This window comes from Solea senegalensis, linkage group LG14, assembly GCF_019176455.1.
Source record: "Solea senegalensis isolate Sse05_10M linkage group LG14, IFAPA_SoseM_1, whole genome shotgun sequence".
Lineage (NCBI taxonomy): Eukaryota > Metazoa > Chordata > Actinopteri > Pleuronectiformes > Soleidae > Solea > Solea senegalensis.
In genome coordinates, this window is record NC_058034.1 from 16,218,821 (window position 1) to 16,240,028 (window position 21,208).

General features: G+C 41.0%; 1 protein-coding gene across 3 annotated transcripts in view; it reads left to right on the forward strand.

Moving 5' to 3' along the window:
• pde4ba (phosphodiesterase 4B, cAMP-specific a) overlaps positions 1-21,208 on the forward strand; it is a 137,300-nt gene that overhangs the window by 32,395 nt on the left and 83,697 nt on the right. The window contains exon 1 of one of the 3 annotated variants that reach the window (XM_044043540.1): positions 4,754-5,828. The exons of the other annotated variants lie outside the window; for them this stretch is intronic. Within the exon in view, the coding sequence (XP_043899475.1) occupies positions 5,605-5,828 (224 nt within the window). The 5' untranslated portion in view covers positions 4,754-5,604. Of the gene's footprint in view, positions 1-4,753; positions 5,829-21,208 lie in introns of those variants that run through there. 3 annotated transcript variants of the gene reach the window in all.

The following is a 21,208-nucleotide window of genomic DNA, read 5'->3' on the forward strand; positions in this document are numbered from 1 at the left end:
GATGATATGGCACATTAGGCTCAAACAAGTGTGCTTCCTGCACAGTCATTTCACTCCATTACTTTGCCTGCTGTGGACAGCCAACTGTCAGTTAATATGCATTAACCTTCGCTGTCTACGCTAGAGCGAAAGGTTGCAGCGTTTCTGTTGAAAACAAAACAATTACTCCTGTGAGCGCTTAGAATAATGTACAGTGCATGTCTGACATTTTTAACTGGCTCTGCACCTTGACCAAACTAGTTCTCTCAATCATGTATAATGATATACTTTCCGAATGAAATGTGCCAATTCAGATGCTTTCTCCATCATTGGAAACTATATTTGGATGTGCATTTCACCCCGGGTCAGGATGTCACTGGCCAGATTATGACTTGCCTGCACTGTGTGTACTTGCGTTGTGCGACATGTTGTGCTGTTGAGCACTACCCTCTCCGCTGGTGTTGCAGATGGCTTTTGTGTGGGTGTGAGTACACACAGCAAGTGGGCAGGAAATGGATCTTGAATTTTTCATTTTTATCACGTACAGAGAACAAACTAGACAGATTATGCGTCAAGATTACGCTTGTGCTCATGCATGCTTCCTCGTATCTGAGCATCAGCCAGTTATTCTGTGAAAATATGTGCGATGTGATCTGTCGCTGGGCGTCACTTCTGATTTCCCGACCATTCCATTACCGAATTGATTCAATTTTGATTCATTTAGAGATGTTTATTCAGCCTCCCTCTGATGTTTTTTCACAATTGTTTTCATGCAACTTTTGAATTGGAGCAGATGTTTTTGAACAAATCAGACACATTTAACAAAAAATAACAAAGTAAGAAACTGCATAGAAGTAAAAGCTAAGAGTGTCTGAAGTTTAAACGTGCGTATGTACCTTGGCTACCCTCACGGTTGTCAGTCTGTGTTGTAATCCTCATCCAGTAAATCTAATCCTAGTTTAGTTGGTTTGTGAGTTGACAGCTTTGTTGAAATAACCGTTTGCGTGCTGTGGTTTTACTGAAACATCACAGGGAGAAATCTGTCACAGCCGTAATTCTCTCTCTCTTTTCCATGGTTTGTGCTGCTCTCATTCAGTTCTCATGCTGATACATGCAAAAAGTACTGCATTGTTATTCATTTGTAAACGACACAATTGAGAGCCAGAAGGCAAAGCTCTCATGGCGACCCACAATATGATATTGTAGTGGAAATTCAATGAAAATTCAATATTTTAAGTGTCTTTTGATTGCATTTACAGCATCATCATTGGTCTTTATTTCCATTGCTGCGAATGCTGCTGCTGCTGTTGCTGTCGCTCATAAACCTTCCATCTACCATTTTTCACCACTTACCACAGCAGGCGGTTTCACACAGAAGAGGTCACCTTCAAATCATAATACTGTATGTTCAGCCTCGTCCTTTCTTTAGCTACAGTACTTAGGGTTTCTACAGGAACCACCTGGAACTAATTTGCTCTTATGCTCTTTGTGCCTTTTCCTTTTCTTCTGTCTTTTGTACATACAGTACAGTATCTGAACTGATCACAGGGAATTCATTCATAATCATGCACAGCACTGTCTCAGTCCTTTTTTTTTTTGCTTGTCCTTGGCACTTCACTGTGCATTGTTTTCCCACCACGCTGTTGTGAATGAATGTGGATCCTTTCATCTGGGCCACAGTGCAGTGTTACTTTTTGCTTATCATAGGTGGACTGTGGACTGTGAAAGAGAGAAAAAATGAAGCTTTTATCGAAGCAGAGATGCTACTTTAAGGACTCTTGAAACACATCACATGTGTCCCCATCACCCTCATCTGCCCAATACTTCGGTACTGACAAGGTCTGAAAGATTTTCTGTCCACCCCTGCTCCCTGTGTCGCTGTTGAATACCAGATACTGAAGCTAACTTGGCCATGCTGATTCATTTTTTTGCATGTTCCGTTCCTTGCTGTTGTCTTCTGCTTATCCGGGTCTGGATCGCATGGGCAGCAGCCTTAGCAAGGAAGCCCAGACCGCTAGCTTCTCTGGGGGGAAGGCGTTCCCAGGCAGACGAGACATATAATCCCTCCAGTGTATCTGGGTTGGCCCTGAGGTCACCTCCCAGAAGGACATTCCTGAAACACCCAGGGAGGCGTCCAAGAGGCATCCTAACCAGATTCCCAAACTACCTCAGCTGGCTCCTGGTGAAATTTAAAAATGGAACCTCCATAGTCATAGAAAAAGATAGAAGCACAAGAACAGTAAAATGTGCAAAGAATACCTTTTGAATAAAATTTTACAAATGTTGACCACAGTAGTCAAAATGCTCAACAAATATTTTAACCCTGAAAGGTTCAAATTTGGTGCAAATGTTCAGTAAGACCCCGGAATAAAGTGCTTGTGAGGTTTTGGTTGTCAAAGGTGAAGGTTGTGAGTTATAGGATGCATATTAGCATCCTTTTATTAGCAATTAACTTACAGCACTCGCAGACATTTTAGAGTGGCTTACTCTTATTATGTCTATGATTAACTAATCAGTCATTCAATTTATTGTCAGTTATGTTTTGTCATTTCTGGGGATGAGCTGATATACTACTCAGCAGTAGTATTAGTCCGATACTAATCATTGGATTGGATAAAAAATGGTAAATCAATGTGATCACTAAACCCAAAATATGACGTGATGTGTCACCAAAGTCATGCAGAGAGGCGTCTGCCACCACTGTCATGTGACAAGGATATGAGTGAGGGCTGCAAATGTCGGAGCATTGTGTTTAAGTAAGGACTGGTTATCCTTAGGTGGTAAATACATCAGCAGGAGTGTTATATTACCAGCTGTGCTGTTTAAATGAGATACAAGTCTGTATTGGACCAGTATTGTTATCAGTGGATACTCAAAGTTGTGATTTTTGTATCATATTGGACACAAAGCAATCAACTGATTGATTAAATGGCGAGTAATTTGAAGGCCTGAATTGACCCAGAGACCTAAAACCAAAACAGTTGCAATCTTACATTCACATTGTGGTCGACTTGATAGGGAAGTAACGTCGGTGAAGAGGTGCCATATGTTTGGCTGCAGGGTCTATTGTAGCTGTAGCTGTATCTGTTCTGTGAATATGTACACTGTTCTCAACTTTCACCTACGCCCTCAAGGATGTAAAAGTGACCAGAATGTCCCTGGCTCTCATTTAGTCTCTGTCCCTTTTGTTGGTCCCTCTCTATGGTTTCTCATTCATCTTTCATTGTTCCCCTTTCAGCGCAGACTCTCCAATAGTGCTAAAACCAGTGATTATAATATCAATTTTAACCCATGTTGCCCCTGGTGGCCGTTATGTCATTGTATGAATGGGTTTTATGCTCATACAGTAGATGCGCTATATGAATTTGTGAATGTAGTGTAAAGCAGCTTTGGGTGGTCATGGAGACTAGAAAACCCTGTATAAATACAGAGCATCTTCACTTGCCGTCTTTTTAAATATAACATGCTTATTGGTTTATGGCTCTGGCAAAGGTCTGGTGGCTGGTTGGTCAACCATTGTCCAATTTTAGCTGAATGTGAACAAGTATTGATTATATTGAAATGTTGTACATAGCCTACTTAATGCTAACCCCTTGAGGAGAAATCCCTCTTAATTGGACAGTACAATTTTGTTCTTTCCCTGATAACTGTTGTTAAGAGGAAGAATGGCCTCTAATAGCTCTTGTGAGCCCCTGAATTATCCTATTGCCACAAGCCAGTTAAGAGTGAAACATGTTTTCCATTAGCATCTCGCAACGAGGAAAGTTGTAAAGCTCAGTGTGTTAGCAGTGATGCTTTTAGCATTTAGTAGGAGCAGCTAGCATGGCTTGATGTACTTATATTCAAAGTGGAATTGTTTGGGACAATTTAGAAGACGGTGCATTCATAATGTGTGATTTTATAACTCATTAAACTGGAATGAACTAGTTGGAGGGAGACTTATTTTACCATTATGTTCACTGTTTGGTCTACCAAGCATTAAATGATCCTGTCTGCCAGTGAAATTTGGATGATTTGTTTAAAGATGGATGGAGATGGGGGGAAAATGGCCAAGTAATATCACAGGCTGATTTTACACCATGAGCAACACACTCCAGTCTAGTAGGTAGTCATATTACAGCAGGTGTTTTCTGCTTTATATACAAGCTTGGAAACGACTATTTTGAACAGATTAATTGGCAACTTGCTAGTGAGAAAGAGCTGCACGCTTTGTTGGCTCACAATCATGTATGACTCACAACCAAAACAAGTCAGTTCACAGAACCGACCAGCAAGTGCTCACATTTCCAATATTTATCATGCTGCCATACTACCTCCTCTAATCAGTCTTTTAACCTTCAGCACATTACTCCTCTTTTTCTGTCTCCTTGTCAGCACTGGGCAGATAGACGGATAGATACCGTTGCAATCTCATGGTTGTATTGTTTCTAGAATTGAGTTGGTTAGATTGTGATGGAACATATTTATCAGTAAATAAACATTTGGTTTCCAATTATTTTGCAATGATTTTGAGTGATTATTTGGATCTGCTGCTGTTTTTTTTTCTTGGCCTGATCTCACCAGTTTCCTGCCTCTCTAAAGGTCACAACATCATCAGCAACATTACCACAAATCCTGGCTAAACAAAAATAAATAATAAATTTGGCAACCTGTTACTGTGCCTGCCCGCCTGTCGTCACAACAGCCACCAGCCAATCTGTGAAAGGGAGGCGTGGCTTGAGCTCACTGCGTGTCTGCTCTCAGCTCCTTGTGTATATTCTGAATGAAACAGCAAGTGAGGCATTTGCCTGCATGCTGTGCTGTGCTATGCTGTACTCCGCTCCACTCGCTGCTCTGACTGACTGCGAGTAAAGGGGAAATCTGACTAGAGGCTTGGCTTAGTGGGAGTCCCTCTCTGCCACACCGGGAGTACCTTTTGGAAGAGGTGGGGGTTGTTTGCAGTGAGACAAGGTGAGTCAAGCAAGTGATGGCTGGAGGAAGAGCAGAACAGGAGGAGGCAGAGAACAGTTTTCAGCCCTTTTGAATCTTTCATAAGGGAGATCCTCCAACATCACACTGCCTTGATGTTCTGAGGGAGAAAAGCTGGTGCTGAGGTGTGCATTAAGCAGGCACCAGCTGTGCCTTAGAGACAGAGGGACACAGGAACAAGGAGAGTGATAGAGCACTGGGGTGTGCACCTCACAGACACCAAAACCAGGAGAAGAGAGATGGAGGAAAAGCAGTTTTGAGAAGAGGAATTCTGCTTTGGAAGAAGCTGTATGTGTAAGCTCTAAGAGCCTCTGAACAGAGGACTACGAGGAACGCACAATGTATGAGCCAAAGGAGAGATAAAGAGACTGCTGGCTGGATGATCTCTAAACCCCTGAAGAACAGGGGAAAATGGTAAAGGTAAAAACAACACAACCAACTAAAGGTTAATGGTGTATATTTTTGTTTGTAAGGTAGCCTCAATTTTTTTCCCCCACAACAAGATTCCAGCCTGATTTGAACTTCTTCTGTTTCCTGGATAAGGCAAAGGAAGGCGAAAATTAGCCGTGCATGTCCACCTGGTGAGACTGACGTGTCAGAATTTGACAGGGAGGGAAACAAAAGACTTTCTTGCAGAACTGAAGCCAACCCGCAGGGATGTCATCCAACGAGCTGAGCGTTGAGATGGACTCCTGCATTCGGACATTCAAGGAGCACATGCATTTGGAGCTGGAGCCTCCCAAGATGCCCGGTGTGGTGGGAGGCAAGAGGGGAGCCACGTCCCCAAAACTGTCCCCCAGAAGCTCCCCACGGCTCTTTCGCAAGCTAATGGTCAACAAGAACATCAGACAGAGGCGGCGCTTCACTGTAGCTCATACCTGGTAAGGCCTGGGTTAGCAGTCAAGAACATTAGAAAATAATAATGAATAATAATAATAATAATAATGATGTAGAGGAGGCTGGGGAAAACAGAGACATGGGGGGACATGTGCCTGCAAGAGATGTGACAATGGAGGAAAGTGGCGGAGCTGTTGAGCAGAAGGATGTAAATGGAGTGAGGAAACAAAATGAGGTTAAACTGCTAGGGAATTGGGTGTGGAGTATTAAGAATGACAGCAAAGAACACTGGATGGTTGGAGAGAAAAAAAAATAAAAAAAGGCAAAAGATTGTGGGCTTTGGAGTTGCATGGAGTCACATGGTTAAAAGAGACAAACTAATGAGGCAGTTAGAGTGGAGACAGGACAGTGAGAATATACAGGTGGATGCGACAGATGACCAAAGAGCTTGATCTCTCAGAAAAATGAGAATAAAGAAAGAGTTTTATCCTGATGAATGAGGTCACAGATGTATGATGGGGCTGCTGCCCGGTGAATTGACACTGGGTTAGACAATTACATAATAGAGCAGCAGCAGCAGCAGCAGCAGCAGCAGCAGACGTCCATTTTGATGGGGTGTATGTCTGCCCTGTACCTGTGTGAAATTTGCATGTATGTGTTTGTTTGTGGAGATCCGCCCTTGTTTTGGATGGCTGCAGTGATAGGTGCATTATCTGATGCCAATAAACAACAACAACAACAACAAAAGGACAGGTATTCTGTAACATCACATAATGCACAATGCAATTTTGTTGTGTTATGCACCATTTCTCCAGGTACGACGGTTTTCGAAGCCAACAGTATCATAACATCATTGATGATGCAGCATTTGCATATTACTTTGAATAGACTGTCATTTCCATATTAAGATTAATAATGCTTGCTGCTTTGCATAATTTGCCCCCATCCATCCCCCACCTGTTTCCAGAGTCTACCTCTTTATTTTGCAGCATTTAATATGCTTGATGTGACGGTTTAGCCATGTTATGCAATGTATGGATTAGAGGCGAGGAAAAGTGTGATTGTGAGTGGACCAAAAACAAAAAAAAGCTTCAAGGTGACTCTTGTACCCTATAACACCAGCAGTTACAGTTGCAACAGCATACAATGGATGCTTGTTTTTTTTCATTTCATGAGGCATGTGAAGTCAAAAACCATAATCCGTAAAAAAAACCCAAACATGTCTCATACATGCACACAGCACTATACATCTCTGCATACAGATTGGTGGTAACGTGATAAAGCAGGCTTGTCACTGCTCTCACAGGGTGGGTCCAACAGATTAGGCTCTGTTGTGTGGAAGGGGAATGAAATGTGCTCCAGTATCATTTATGTAAACCTTGTACTGTGTGTGCGTTTGCGTATGACCACATAGATGTACATATGGCTCTTTATTCTCTTTACAGAATGGGGACTCATGTCTTGTTTATCTCTCCCTCTCTCTCTCTCTCTCTCTCTCTCTCGCTCTTCTTGTGGAGCCTATTTCAGTCCAGACAGTGAAAGGATTGTGGGGGTTGGGTTGATTCAGAGGGGAAAATTGCCTTCATCGAGAAACCCTTAAAGATTTCAGTCGCATCCTCTGCCTTGTTTGTTCTCATAAGTATGCTGTACTCCGTGGTACATGGGGCTCAAGCCAGAAACCTGACAGCACTCATTAAAGCCATTAATGGCCAATCCAGCCCATTAAGAGCCATGTTCATGATTAAGTGTACTTGAATGAAACACTGAGGTCTAGCCACTCATTAACTGGAATAGTCTAAGAACACAGGGTACAAAGCTAAAAACATCAAGTTGGAAAAAGGGAGATCAGTGGAAACAAATGCATGAAGGACAAAATGACAACCTCAACCAGTTGTGTTAAAAGTATTCTTATTTATTATTTATTGCAGTCTATTTCGGGCAAACGGTACAAAAGTTGAGATTAAAAATGAATTACTGTATTCCATAAAATGTAAAAAAACACACAAAAAAACACTGTGTACTGCCCTAAAATATCATATTATCATCGCCTGTCCTGGGAATCCTTCATGGGCATTTACGGCCTAATTGTCTCCTCAACTGTGCTGGATGTTGGTAAAGAAGGATTACCAACTTTTTTTTTATTTAGCACTACATTAATTATTATAATCTACGTTGTAATAAACAGACAAAACACATGTACCAGCCACTAAACATAGTTTGTTTACAAATCTAAATTAAAAGGCATATTCATGGTGCTGTATATCAGTTGATTATAGCTGTATTGCTTTTATGTAGCATTGTGCATTAATACATAACTTTATATCAGTCATTTGTGTAGTAAATGTTTTTGTGATTTTGATTTCAAGGGAATTACCACCATAATATTTTGAACATTTCAGCTTTGTTGTGAAATTCAGACCATGTTTCCACTTCCACTCCTGTGTTATCAGTTGTATTCCAAACTTGCTGTACTCATGGTAGCATAATTTGGCCTTGCTGTGGACCACTAGCTGGTGAACTCCTGACCTACTTCCACTCAGACAATGATTCTTCTGTCCAGGCTGTTCTTCTGCCTCTGTCTCTGTCTGTCTCGGCCTTTAACCCTCTCTTTATCCGTGTGTGTGCCTTTATCCTCAAGTTTCACTCGTTCTGCCCGCCTCTTTTCTGCGTGACTCTTTTTGCATCGCTCTCCATTCCATTCCTCTCCACTGTCTTCCTCTCCTTTGCACTCCAAAGCAGCACATGATGTAAATGTTTGATGGCTGGCTGCTGTTTTTCACTCGCACAAAAAGCCACATCAAGGAGGGGGAGAGGAAGATTGGAGGGAAGTGGAGAAAAGGACGAAGAGAGTAGAGGAAAACAAAAGAGAAAAAAGCTCTTTTTTCTCAGCTAAAAATACATTAAACAAGTGTGACTGTTAAAATCTCCTCACACCTAACTAAAGCTTGTCACATTTGCCTATATATGAAAAATGAAAAACATTTTTTATTAAATCTACAGCTAAAATAGAAAGCAGTGCTCACTTAGATTAAGTTGATGTGCATCAGAGGATTTAGAGGTGCAATATTCAACATTATTCAGCCTTACAAGATGTCAGGGAAAAACTATTTCCTCTAGTTTTATAGTGTTACCTAGGCCATTTGAACACTTCCCTGTCATATTCCTGACCCATAAACTCCACTTTTTTTTCTTTTTTTTTTTTTTTTAAATCTCTGAGTTTAGAATGTCCTGACAGGATTTCATAAGTTCTGCTTGAATGGAGAACACGGCACGTAACAAGCCGCTCGGTTGTGGCAGAAAGTAATTTAAAGTGACTGGCCTGAGGGCGACCCTTCACTTTTACTTCTAAATAGAATCCTTCTCCTCATGGACTTGCAAATAACTTGACGCATACATCATGATACAATACAAGTTTTCATTGTCCGCATGCGAGTTTGTTTTGGATATACAAATTTAAGGAGGGCCAAGAGATGCTGGAATCAGCGAGCGGGACGTCGGATTAAAAAGGAGGAGGGAAGTGTAGACAACGAGGGAGACACACTCATTTACCACAGTGGCGTCAGCCCCACCAAAAGAACAATTCCGTCACGCTACATTATTTTAAATGTCAACCTAGATATCGGTCTTGCAACGCGGGTCCTTCCAGTTGCTGCTATTGATTTTCTTTTTCCACTCGCCTTTATGTCTCATTTAAAAATGATCCATACATGAATGCCCGTGAAGGCCTTACATTGTAATTGTTAAACTGCAAAAGTATACAATATGACATACATTATGGTACATTATTTATTTTTAACTCTTGTAAACAGTCAATTTACTATATTACAATATGTTCATGTGTTTTGCATTATATGTTGTTGTGCAACTCTTGAGCACAGGGAATGGACCAAAAAAAAACGTTTCGATTTTCTGCGTTGGCAGGATTTTGTAGTTTATAGAGAGAAAGTGGTTCTCTCCTGTGACACTACATTAACCTGCGTTTGGTCCAATTTCCGAAGAAGAAGCTGAGTCACTCTCGCATTAAAATTCAGATCTAGGGATATATCCATTCATCACGTTCAACAAGACACTGTCAAAAAATGTTCTCAGTGCTGTGAAGGTATTGTGTTTCATTCCTAAAATGTGTCCACAAAGTTCCACAGGACATAAAGACACATCTTAGTTTATATGACAAGGACTATTCTGAATACCAATTTTGAGGCTGAGACAGCAAAAATTTGAGGGGCCGACGAATACTAAATCAGATTTCAACTTACTTTACGGACATAAAGGTTGCCAAACGATTGCCATAATAGCTAAAAAAAATAATAGATTAAATAAAAAAGATTACATAATATGGCCAAACCTTTACTGTTTTCATATGATTTTTAAACTTGTTAGCAACGTAATAGCAAGTTTCATCAGATGTCTTACTACAGATTGAGTAGTTTGTTTTTGAAACGACACACTTGCTTATAGAGGGATACGGCGCCACCTACAGAGTCAGAGGTACACGGCCAAAAAATGACGTTTTTTCCTCCGCATGTATGTAAACGTACTGAAATATTTTGGGACTACTAGACGGAGTTACATGATTTCTTGTTTCATTTCATTTTTGAAACCAACAGATTTTGTTGTTTTATTACTTGCAAGTTTCGAGCTATTTGGGTCAGCCTAACAAAAAGGGCAATTGTGCAGCTCGCTGTAACAATGTCACCTAATCAATTTATGACAAAGCTTTTCTAATAACTATTTTTCCATTCGACACAGAAGAGGGTGTCTCTAATTAACTGCTTAAAGTTATTTTAATGAGTTTGACTTTGCCAGTGTACTGGAACAGTAATAGTATTATGATGGCTAATAATATTTGAAGCAAGCACAAACAGAACTTGTATTTGCTCCTCCTGCAAAGTTTCTGATTGGCTCATGTGTGTGTTTTTCCAATCATGTAAAAAACTATTCACAAGAGCAACATCAGTCTAATTTGAGTCATATTATTTGGTGAGGTGTGGGCAGTGATTCTCAGAGGTCTGGAACCAGGCTGCCTCCTCCTCCTCCTCCTCCTTTTCCTCCTCCTCATTCTCTTATACATCACTCGGTTCAGTGCCCTCCATCTCTCTCCTCTATCTCCCTGCACTGAAGCAGCCAAGCAAAAAGTTAACCATTACGGATGGGTGAGGCATCACGATGGCTCCTGGTTGTGTGTGTGTGTGTGTATGAGAGAGAGAGAGACTTGGTTATCTTAGCAGAGATTCAGGTTAAAGAAATTAAATCATGTGACAGGTCACAGCCGACATGTTTCACACCCCTTTTTCTATGTTGACATGTCGCAGAGACCACATATGGCTGATTAAATTCTTATTTTGCTCCGTAATCACGTTTATTTGTCCTGGCTGCAGGGTTGACATTTACAAACACCGTTAATACAGCAACACATGGGAGTCAGCGTTTCCACATTAAAAGAGAGCCAGCGAGATATTTAAGAACGAGGAACGACTCCCTGTGTACACACACACACACACACGCACACACACACACACACACACACACACACACACACACACACACACACACACAAACACAAGCAACTTGGCTGCTTAATTAAGCGTTTTTTCAATGCTTAATGGTGGTTGCTTTAAGCTAATATAAAGAACATACTGTGCCATGTATGAACCCAGCTGTCAGTTTGAATGTAACTGATGAAGTGTATTGCTTGTCATCCCACCATTACCACTTTTGTACTCCCTTGTATTGGGTCCACTAATGTAGAAATGCTTTACATACACTGTAGTTTCTTTTATTCCCACCTATAAAGCAAAGAGTGAACAGTTTTGTCACACTGTTCTACGTATAGTAGTCACGTTGAAAACACATGTTGCTTTATTGACAATGATTTTATTTGATTGGCATCATTTTGACCATCATGTCAGCTTTAAGATGTCAAAAGGTGACATGACCAAATAGTTATCGTCTCGTGTCAAATACTGGTTATATATCAGGTTAATTTACGTAAATAACCACCAATAGGTAAAACCATGCATATGTGTCAGAAGCACTCGTCCATATGAATCAGCTTCTGTTACAGTTGTAGATCTGCCGTCTCCAGTCCTGAGGTCTCTGGGAAACATGTGGCCTTTAGTGCTATCGTTCAGAAAACATCGGCGACCCCATATGTCTTCATTATAGTCCATAGTCATCCCTTTTCCTCCACCTCCTCCTCCTCCTCCTCCCTGTGCTTGTCTTTCTACAGCCTCCATCCCCCATCACTCTTGCCATTTAAGCCCTTAGTAATGATAATGTGACATTTGTAATGAAATTTGGGATGCCTCAGAAGCAAGAAGCAAGGAGCCAAGTCGAGGAGAGAGCACTTTGAGAACAGCTTTGTGGATACTGGCTACATCATGTCTGAATCACCTTTTTAAGAAAACAGTTAACACTCTCATTAGATATAGTAGTGTGCACATACTGAAGCAGATGTGGCAGCAAGACGATCCATTTGGTCCAGTGTGCTACAGACTCCCGGATTTCTTTCTTTGTCCTCAATTTATTGAGGTCTATCAGGACAGACTAGTCTTTCAGAAACCAAGTGTAGCGTAGGAGCGTCTCAAATGGGTCAATGCTTAGCTTGAGGTCAGGAGAAGCCAGGAGAGTTTCTGAAATAAAAACCAAGATTTGTTTTGCATTTTTGTGTCACCCAACTTGTCAGCTACCAAATCCAAACAGGTGACAGCAGAACCAGAACCAGACTTTTTCCTGCTCCAGGGATTAGCTTATTTTTATTCTTTCTTTATTTCCCTTTCTATCCCCTGGCTTGTTTAATTCCGTCAGTTATTATACATGTATCTATAATCTGTAACGTGTGTGCATATGCACTACTGTGTTTTGAGTCGTGTTGGTTCTGTGTGGACAGAGATATTTGCTGAAATATTGCTGTTTTTACGTGAAACATTTTTAAAATGGCAAAAAAAAAAAAAGAGATTGTTTACGCTTTGTGCCGTTTCCATGCGAGTTCTTTCAGCTCACAGGTGTCACTGAATTATCAGCTCCCTTCACTTCCTGCTCAGGTGATAAAGAAAACTGTGTTTTTTTCTATTTTTATTTTCCGCCTTCTGATAGGATTCAATCAAGCTAGGATTTAGTTTTTATCTGGTAATACTTTACAGGAGTACAACAGATATGCTTTTTCTTCATGCTGGAGCAATTAGCTGCCATTTTAGTTGAGAGGTGGATAACGGTGGTGTTTTGTGTGTCAAAGGACCATGTGCCTATTCATACTATGCTTCTCAGAGCATCTGAATTTTGTCATGAACGTATTGCTCACTTTGTGTTTTTACAAACACACACACCTACCTCTTGGCCTGTGTGCATAACTACTGTGTCATTAATCAGTTACTCGTGATTGTGCGTGTCCCTGCCTTTGTGTGTCTGGTGTTAAGCACCAGCTGTATGTTCTTTTCAGCCCATTCAGAAGAGCACAAGCACTCATCAACAACAGGAGCTCTAAAGCACCATTCATATGAGCTGAAGTAAGCAGAATTGCAACAGTATATTTCCTCTCTGACTCCCCCCGTCTGCTCCAAAAGAGGAGCATTTACAATTATTCTCCACTTGATTGCTGTCTCTCACGCTGGCTGAAAGGAATTGTGGCAGCTTCCTATTTTCTCTCTCAGCTGGCGACAATGTGCAGTGATGTGAGCACAAGGCAGAGCTGCATCAGGAAACTGTAGTGGAAGTTAGACAGGAGAAATTGTTTCTCTTGAGCATGAATTTTAAGAAAGACCTCACATAGACTTTGTAACTCGTGAAAATGATCTCAGGTAGGTGCAGTCAAAGCGAACTAGGGCCTTTGTGCATGGAGTTTGCATGTTCTCCTGTGTGTGTGTGTGTGTGTGTGTGTGTGTGTGTGCGTGGGTTTTCTCCGGGTGCTTTGGTTTCCTCACACAGTCCAAAAACAAGCAGATTTGGGGATAAGGTAACTTACTTACTGGACACTCTAACGTGACCTGAGGTGTGAGTGTGAGAGTGGATGGTTGTTTGTCTCCATGTGGCCCTGTGCAGGACTTGTGACCTGTCTAGGGTATACCCCGCCTTTGGCCCTATGTCAGCTGGGATTGGCACCTGCACCCCACCGAAGATGAGTGAGTGAGACACATTTGAACGTTTTCGAACAGCTGAAGCAGTTTAAGAAGAAATACCTGGTCATTGTAGAGGCTGTAGACTGTGTTACTGTTCATTTCAGTTCCAATGTTTCAGTTCTTATGTTTCAATGGTGTAGGTTGACTGTCGGGCCCACAGATTCAAGTCTGAATTCTAAATCTTCTGTTACATAAAGATTTGCTTTTCTTCATAAAGGTTTGGAGACACAGTCACACATTGTCTCATTTCAGTTCATCTCCCTTTTCAGTTTCCTTTGGCGTCCACGCAGCCATGTGTGTCACTGCTCCCTTCATACTGCGTATTAATCTCCTTTTTGTGTTGGCCAGCCAGTGCAGAGTGAGTGAAGGAATGTGTGTATATTTTAGCATTTTATATTTTGTGAGTCCATCTGTGCTTGTGATTTCTATGTGTGTGCATGTTCCCTGTCTCCTTGACTCATTGTCACCACAGGCCTGTGGGGAAACCACCGCCCACATTTCTTTCTGATATGCAGAGATACTTTATGTGTGTGTATTTTTACTTTTAACCTCAGCTCAGCGTCTTATATTATAGCTCCATCCAAAAAAACCCTCCAGCACCTTAGGTCCTTCATTTTAGATTGAGAATTATTATTAGAATAATTTTCATAATCTATTAATCTGTCGATTATTTTCTCGATTAATTGTTTAATCCATAAAATATCCGAAAACCTTAAATATGTTGATGGAAATGATGATGTTCTCAAATGTCTTGTTTTGTCCACAAACCAAAATGATTGTTTTTTAATGATTTCTTTGATATCCAGAGCAAAGAAATGAAGAAAATACTCACATTTAAGAAGCTTAAACAATTGGAAATCTTGTTATAATCATGAAAACTTCAAGCTTTTCAACTTTTCAAACTTCAAGCTTCAAACCGATTAATCGATTATCAAAATAGTTGTCGATTAATTTAGTAATCGATTTATTGATTAATTGTTTCAGCTCTACTTCATTTCATTCCATCAGTCATTGGGCTTTTAAAGTGAGCAACTTCAGCCTCTTCTGGGACTGAACATTTAAGTTCATATACGCCCTTGTAATTGTACTTTATTTATTCATTAATGTTTCTTTTGAAGTCTTTTTAAATGCATTGTTTGCACTTTATCTTGTGTGGGGCCACACAAGGGCGTTGGCGCACCATTCACCGTTATTTATTTCTTCTGTTATTGTCTGTGAACTCCTGTCCTGTCCTCTCTGTTGGTTCATTTATATGTATATGTAAACTATATATATATATGGTCTTTGAGGATGATTCTGATTCTTCTTTAGGACCCGTTTTGGTAGAAACACTGTCCCTGTCAGGTGCAGTAGTCCTCATGGGGAGATGTTTGTATGAAGGGTTTAGAGTTTTAGAGATTGTCATCAGGCGAACAAGGATTTGGGTGTATTGTTGGATTTGCGTCAGTGGAATTCATCAGTGCATTTATTTAAACAAATAATTATTACCATTAAATTTGCTTCTCATGTTTTCACACTTACAGATTCTTTGAAAACAGCTCGAAGGTTAAGTGTTGTCCACAGTCTTTATTTGTATAAGTGTTTTCAGCTTACTGTATAATGCACATTTACAATAAAGACTTTAAATGATATGCAGTAAATGGTTCACTTTAGAGTTATTTTTATAATCGATTAATCTGACCATTATTTTCTTGATTCATTGAGTAATCGTTTGGTCCGTAGTTGACGATTCATTTAGTAATCGATTAATAATCGAGTAATTGTCTCTAGTTCACTTCCAGATTCCAGCTGGGAGATGACGTGCATGTATGTCCATGTCCCTTGAGAGTTAGGAGACATTTTCAGTGTTTATTTCGTATTAAACAGGCAGACATGAGTTATTGGAAAGTCTTGCACAGTATTTCATTCAACTCAATTTGTGTCAATTGTGTATATGTGGGGTAAAAGGTGCATCCTTCTCCTCACCTTAACTGTATGTGAACCCTATTTATAGCGTGTACCTTGCCATCATTTGCATCCACGAACAGAGAGAAATGAGCAAAAACAATTTTTGCTGCAGGCTGTCTCCCAATTTGTTTCCATTTTTTCCCACAGTCCCCAGTGCACAGCGCTTCATGAAATTGCTCCTTGAAATCTATTTTCACCAAGCTGTTTTTTTTTTTTTTTTTTACAAATCTTTACAGTAAATGTTATTCACATTATTTGGTTGTTTTCTTTTGACATGCCCCACACTGTTTGCACTAATACTGTGTGTGTGTGTGTGTGTGTGTGTGTGTGTGTGTGTGTGTGTGTGTGTGTGTGTGTCCAAGCTGATCACATAAAAAAAGACCTGGCTTTCTTTTTTCCACTCATAAAACACGTTTCTTGCAGGTTAATTATAAATTATATGTTGTTTTAAATCTGGCTGCCTGCTTGATGGAGAGGGGCAGACCCGACGCCACTGCGTGCGTAACCCCCGACACTTTGGGCATGTTCGTGTCACTTTTGGAGCCCTTTTATGATGCTCAGCGTGAACTGGAGGGGGACAAACATCCCACTCTGCATCTTGTGCTGCTATGAGCAGAACGACTCAGACATCACTGCCAGCAAAATGCCAACGATACTGCACAGCTGGCAGCCGTGCATCAACGGCATGCGCACCGGTTGGGGAAAAAAAAAGGCCATAACCGATCTCTGACTGTAACATTTGATATCTCCGTTTCATATCGTTTCATACCGTTTAATCTCGTGATTGAGACTTTTCATTGCTCTCTTTGGTTCTTTGGGTTGTTTGGTTAGTGTCACAATGATTCATGCGCGTGCATACTGGGGTGTACTTAGGTATTTTTCATCTGTTATCAGTTTTCCGGTGGCCTAACGTCTGATGGGAATGACCTTGGCATTTGTTAGAGGATCATGACTCTTAGTTTTATTCACAAAAGCTGCATTTCACACGTGCACTCCCAAAAAGATGGGATGGATGGGTTTTTATTCATCTGGGTTCTTCGTGATGTGGTTCTAGTGATAGTAATGAAGAATGTTGGCTTGTCGTTGGACAGTCTGACTTGGTCCAGGCTGAAATAGCTCAACTACTTGTTGAAGGTCCCTGTTTTGCCCTTGGGATTTGGAGCAGATATTTCATTATGTTGACATCATGTTAGTATGTACATTATTTTCATGTTCCCCTCAGGATGAATTAGATTTTTTTTTTTTATCTATAGTGTCATCAGCAGGTCACTGCTTTCCACTGAAATTTCCTCTTGTTGCTTTGGCGCCAATGTTTCACATGTTACAAATAATTCATGGTCTTTCACATTAAATTAAGTTTCCAGAGACCAAATCAGAGCTAAAGCACAAAGGATATTAGCAGTTCAGTTTAACTGCCTTAGGTATGAATGGGTGTGTTGCACATTTTAGGGCATTTCTATTAAAACAAACTGTGAGTATTAGATTGAATAAACTGAAATTCAAAATCAGAGTCATCGGTAGATGTTACAGCAAGTGAACAGTTGGTTCTTTTCATCCACGCCTTGAATGCCAAAGAAATAATCAGTTGATAAGACCCGAGCAATTTTGATCAGTGGCAAATCAATACTGCCAGATGCAGAACATCTGTAAAACTTCCATGCTTGTGGAGTTTATGGGTCAACAGAAGTATGACAGTCATCGGACGGCAACAAAGGCTGTGCTTTCTGGTCCAGAACCCACTAAAGGCCCAACTCTGGCACATGTCCCAGGAGTACTGGTCAGATATCTCATTCACTGGATCTGTGGACTTCCCGAGACCAGCCACGTAAACCAGGAAGGGGCCTTTCTGTCTACTTTAGTCCTTTTACTTGATGGGAAGATCATAAATCAGTGGCATGTTGGGGGTGGGGGCCGCCTTCATTTTGGGAAACATTCCACAGGGAGCCGTGGAAATATACACCCATAAAAGCACGTCATCGTGCGTACAGATAAACATGCACACATAGAAGTAGACTGTACACAGAAACAAGCGCACACACAAATACACACCAGACGCATACACAGATTGATGGTTGGCAGGAAACCATATAGATTAGGAAATATATATTTGGAACTTCGTCGAGAACTTAATGAGGAACACATTCCAGTGGGGCAGTAAGTGCACGCACACACACACAGGTTTGGGCTTCCATTGAGTTGGACTACCTAAGCAAAGCATTATCCCTTACCTTAACCATAGCCAGTTAAGGCTTAACCCTAACTGCAACCTAACCACAATTCACATCATACCCCTCAACTTAACTAGTCCCACAGAAATGATGTTCTTCCCAGGTTTTGGCTCCCATGAGGACTACTGACAAGGTCAGTATTTGTGCCAGAAAAGGTCCTAAAACTCCCAACACACACACACACACACACACACACACACACACACACACACACACACACACACACACACACGGTTTTAATTGGCACGACAAATGTCAAGCTGAAATAACATTTTAGACCTTGTGACCCAGAAATCCCCCCAAAATGTTTTCTAAATAATTTCTTCTCTCTTCATCTTTATTTGTAACGGGACTGAAAATTACAACCCAACCGGACCCGACCCAGCCCGCGGGTCTTTAAGCTCGAACCTGACCCGAAAATCATTTTCCCATTGATCCAAGCGTGGTGTTTTATTTGCAGCAGGAGTGGGTCTCCTGGCTCACGTCATCTGGGTCCTGCGGTACCGGCTGCTGCACAGTTAATAGGCGGGACTTCACATACTGTTGTACATTTGCCCTTTGGTCAGCGGGCAGCATCCGCAACTGGTTGAATTGCAGCCGCAGGAATGTTGCAGCTTCGGGGAGTGGTGCGCAAAATGCCGTTGACACACGGCTGCACTCTCTGCAGTATCATTGGCATTTTGCTGGCAGTGATGTCTGAGTCGTTCTGCCCATAGCAGCACAAGATGCAGAGTGGGATGTTTGTCCCCCTCCAGTTCACGCTGAGCATCATAAAAGGGCACCAAAAGTGACACGAACATGCCCAAAGTGTCGGGGGTTACGCACACAGCGGCGTCGGGTCTGCCCCTCTCCATCAAGCAGGCAGCCAGATTTACTCTTCACCACACGTGAACAGCGATGATTCACAACAAAAGAAAAATCGCCTCATTTTCAGATTTCTTTGGACTGAACCCGTTGAGAACTCTAATTTGTGTCTCCTTATTTTCCTTCCTCCCCCAATGTCCATTGGGACTTTAAGTGTTATCATGGGCCTTTAATAACATAAAGGGGATAAAGAGGATTTCATGTAGCCTTAAAGCCTTAAGTAGTGTATGTCATTCTTAAATCGTTTGGCTGAACGCACTCTCAGAAATGTAGTTCCTGAAAAGTGCAAATTTTTTTGAAGACCTTTTGCACAACTGTTTATGAATCTCTCTCTTTATCTCTCATCTGACCTTGTAAGGATTCCCATTAGTTCATTCATTGACAGTGAGTCTTCCAAGAGTCCTCCCACTCTTTTTCCTCTCTCAACCTTTCAGATTATTCCAGGAGGCATCGCGCTCTGAGCCGCTGAGTCTGGCATTTGAAGGTCAGTCTTACAGAACCACAGAGGAATCTTGAACCAGTGATCAGACTAAAGAGCAATAGGAAATGGAAATGAATGCAAATACTTAACATGTGTCTCTCAGCATTACAAGGAAGGAGTCATATTTAATGGAAGAAAAGAAACAGCAACTTTTATCTTAAACTAATTTCTTCCCCTGTGGGTGATCCAATAATCTTCTGCTTCAGAGAAGCATGATAAGATTTAAAATTGCAATTTAATTTAAAATGTATTCCCTCATGGCCGGTGACTCAATGAAAAGACTGCTCGTTCCCCAGTCACTTGCAGTTCCACTTTGATGAGGAGTAAGCCACAGTTTAGAAACAAGACGAATTGTCTCGAGTGACGAGGGAGTAAACTGTTTTCACCCTTTTCAAATGAATCCCAAACCGAGCTTCAAAATGCAACCAAACCTTCATCTTCTAACTTAAAAATCTAAATCTCCAAAAACCGAATGATTTTTTTTAAATTACTGATTGGATTATGAAGATGAAATGATGAAATTGGTATTGATCATAGGGTAATGTTTTAAAACTAAACAATGAAACCACTAATACTAATTGTATGGCTTGGTTATCAGATCAAACCCCAATAATGTGTCATAATGTGGTGTCTTTTGATTCAGAAGAATAAGAACATCTTAAAAAAAAAGATACTCCAGCTTTGTCTCGTTTACATTTTGTATTTTGAAATATGTATATGTATATATATATTTGTATATGTATATATATGTACATAATACAATGAATAAGACTATAATGTCTTCTTACATCTCAAATCATTTTCTAAACTATCAGACCATTGTTTGTCCTGAACGTTCATACATCTGCGTGAATATTTTTATCAGCTATTAGTGTCTTGTCTTAGGTACGGTGGTCTGTTTAGACACTGATGCGGAGCATGGCATGTGTGCCACTGACTGGGGTAATTAATGCCCCTCTTGTTTTTTTTCCCCCTCTCCTTTCTCCTCATTCCTCAGGACACTCCTCCTCCGTTCCTGTCTTCTCTCATTTATGTCCCGTCCATGTTCCTTTCCTTTACACATGGTTCCTCTCCCCGCTTATTCCTGCCGAGTGTAGCCTGCGTGACTAATTCAAAGCAAACATGAGCCCTTTCTTTATCCCTCGACTGATGCGCGATGTAGAAGTATGTTGTCGACAGTTTTGTGTGACGCCGTCGATGTGTGAAACGAATATAAGGGAGCATGGAGAAATTAAGTGAGGGGGATATAAGGTTAAACCTCTTTTTTTTGTACTTCCTGAGACTGCTACAGGGTCTAGGAGACTGATTGCCACTATTAAACACATTACATGCTGCTGCTTTGCTGTGGAGCTAAGAGGATATTTCATGTAATCCCCCTCTCTCTCACTCTATTTCCTTCCATTTCCACCTCCTGCCCTCGCAGCAATAAGCTTTGTCCACTAGACTGCATTTCACTCCAATCCATCAGTTCACAACAATTGCTCAACTCTTCATTGACTTTGTGTCGTGCATGCTGCCTAATAGTTATCTTAATTGAAATCGATAGAGGGATAAAGGATTGGCTGTGGCCAGGAGGGACTGGGTGGTGGCGCCTTTTGTATTTCCTGTTCCATTACTGCTTTCTTTGCGCCTGTATATCTCACAGCAAGTATTATCCCCAATCTATCTGTCTGTCTGTCAATTAATCTCTGCAAAAATGGCAAGATAATATGAAGAAATGGCGGTTGCGGTATTGCTGTTATTCAACTCCTCTGCACTTGTTTTTCTCGCAGTGTTTCTGTTCTCGTTGG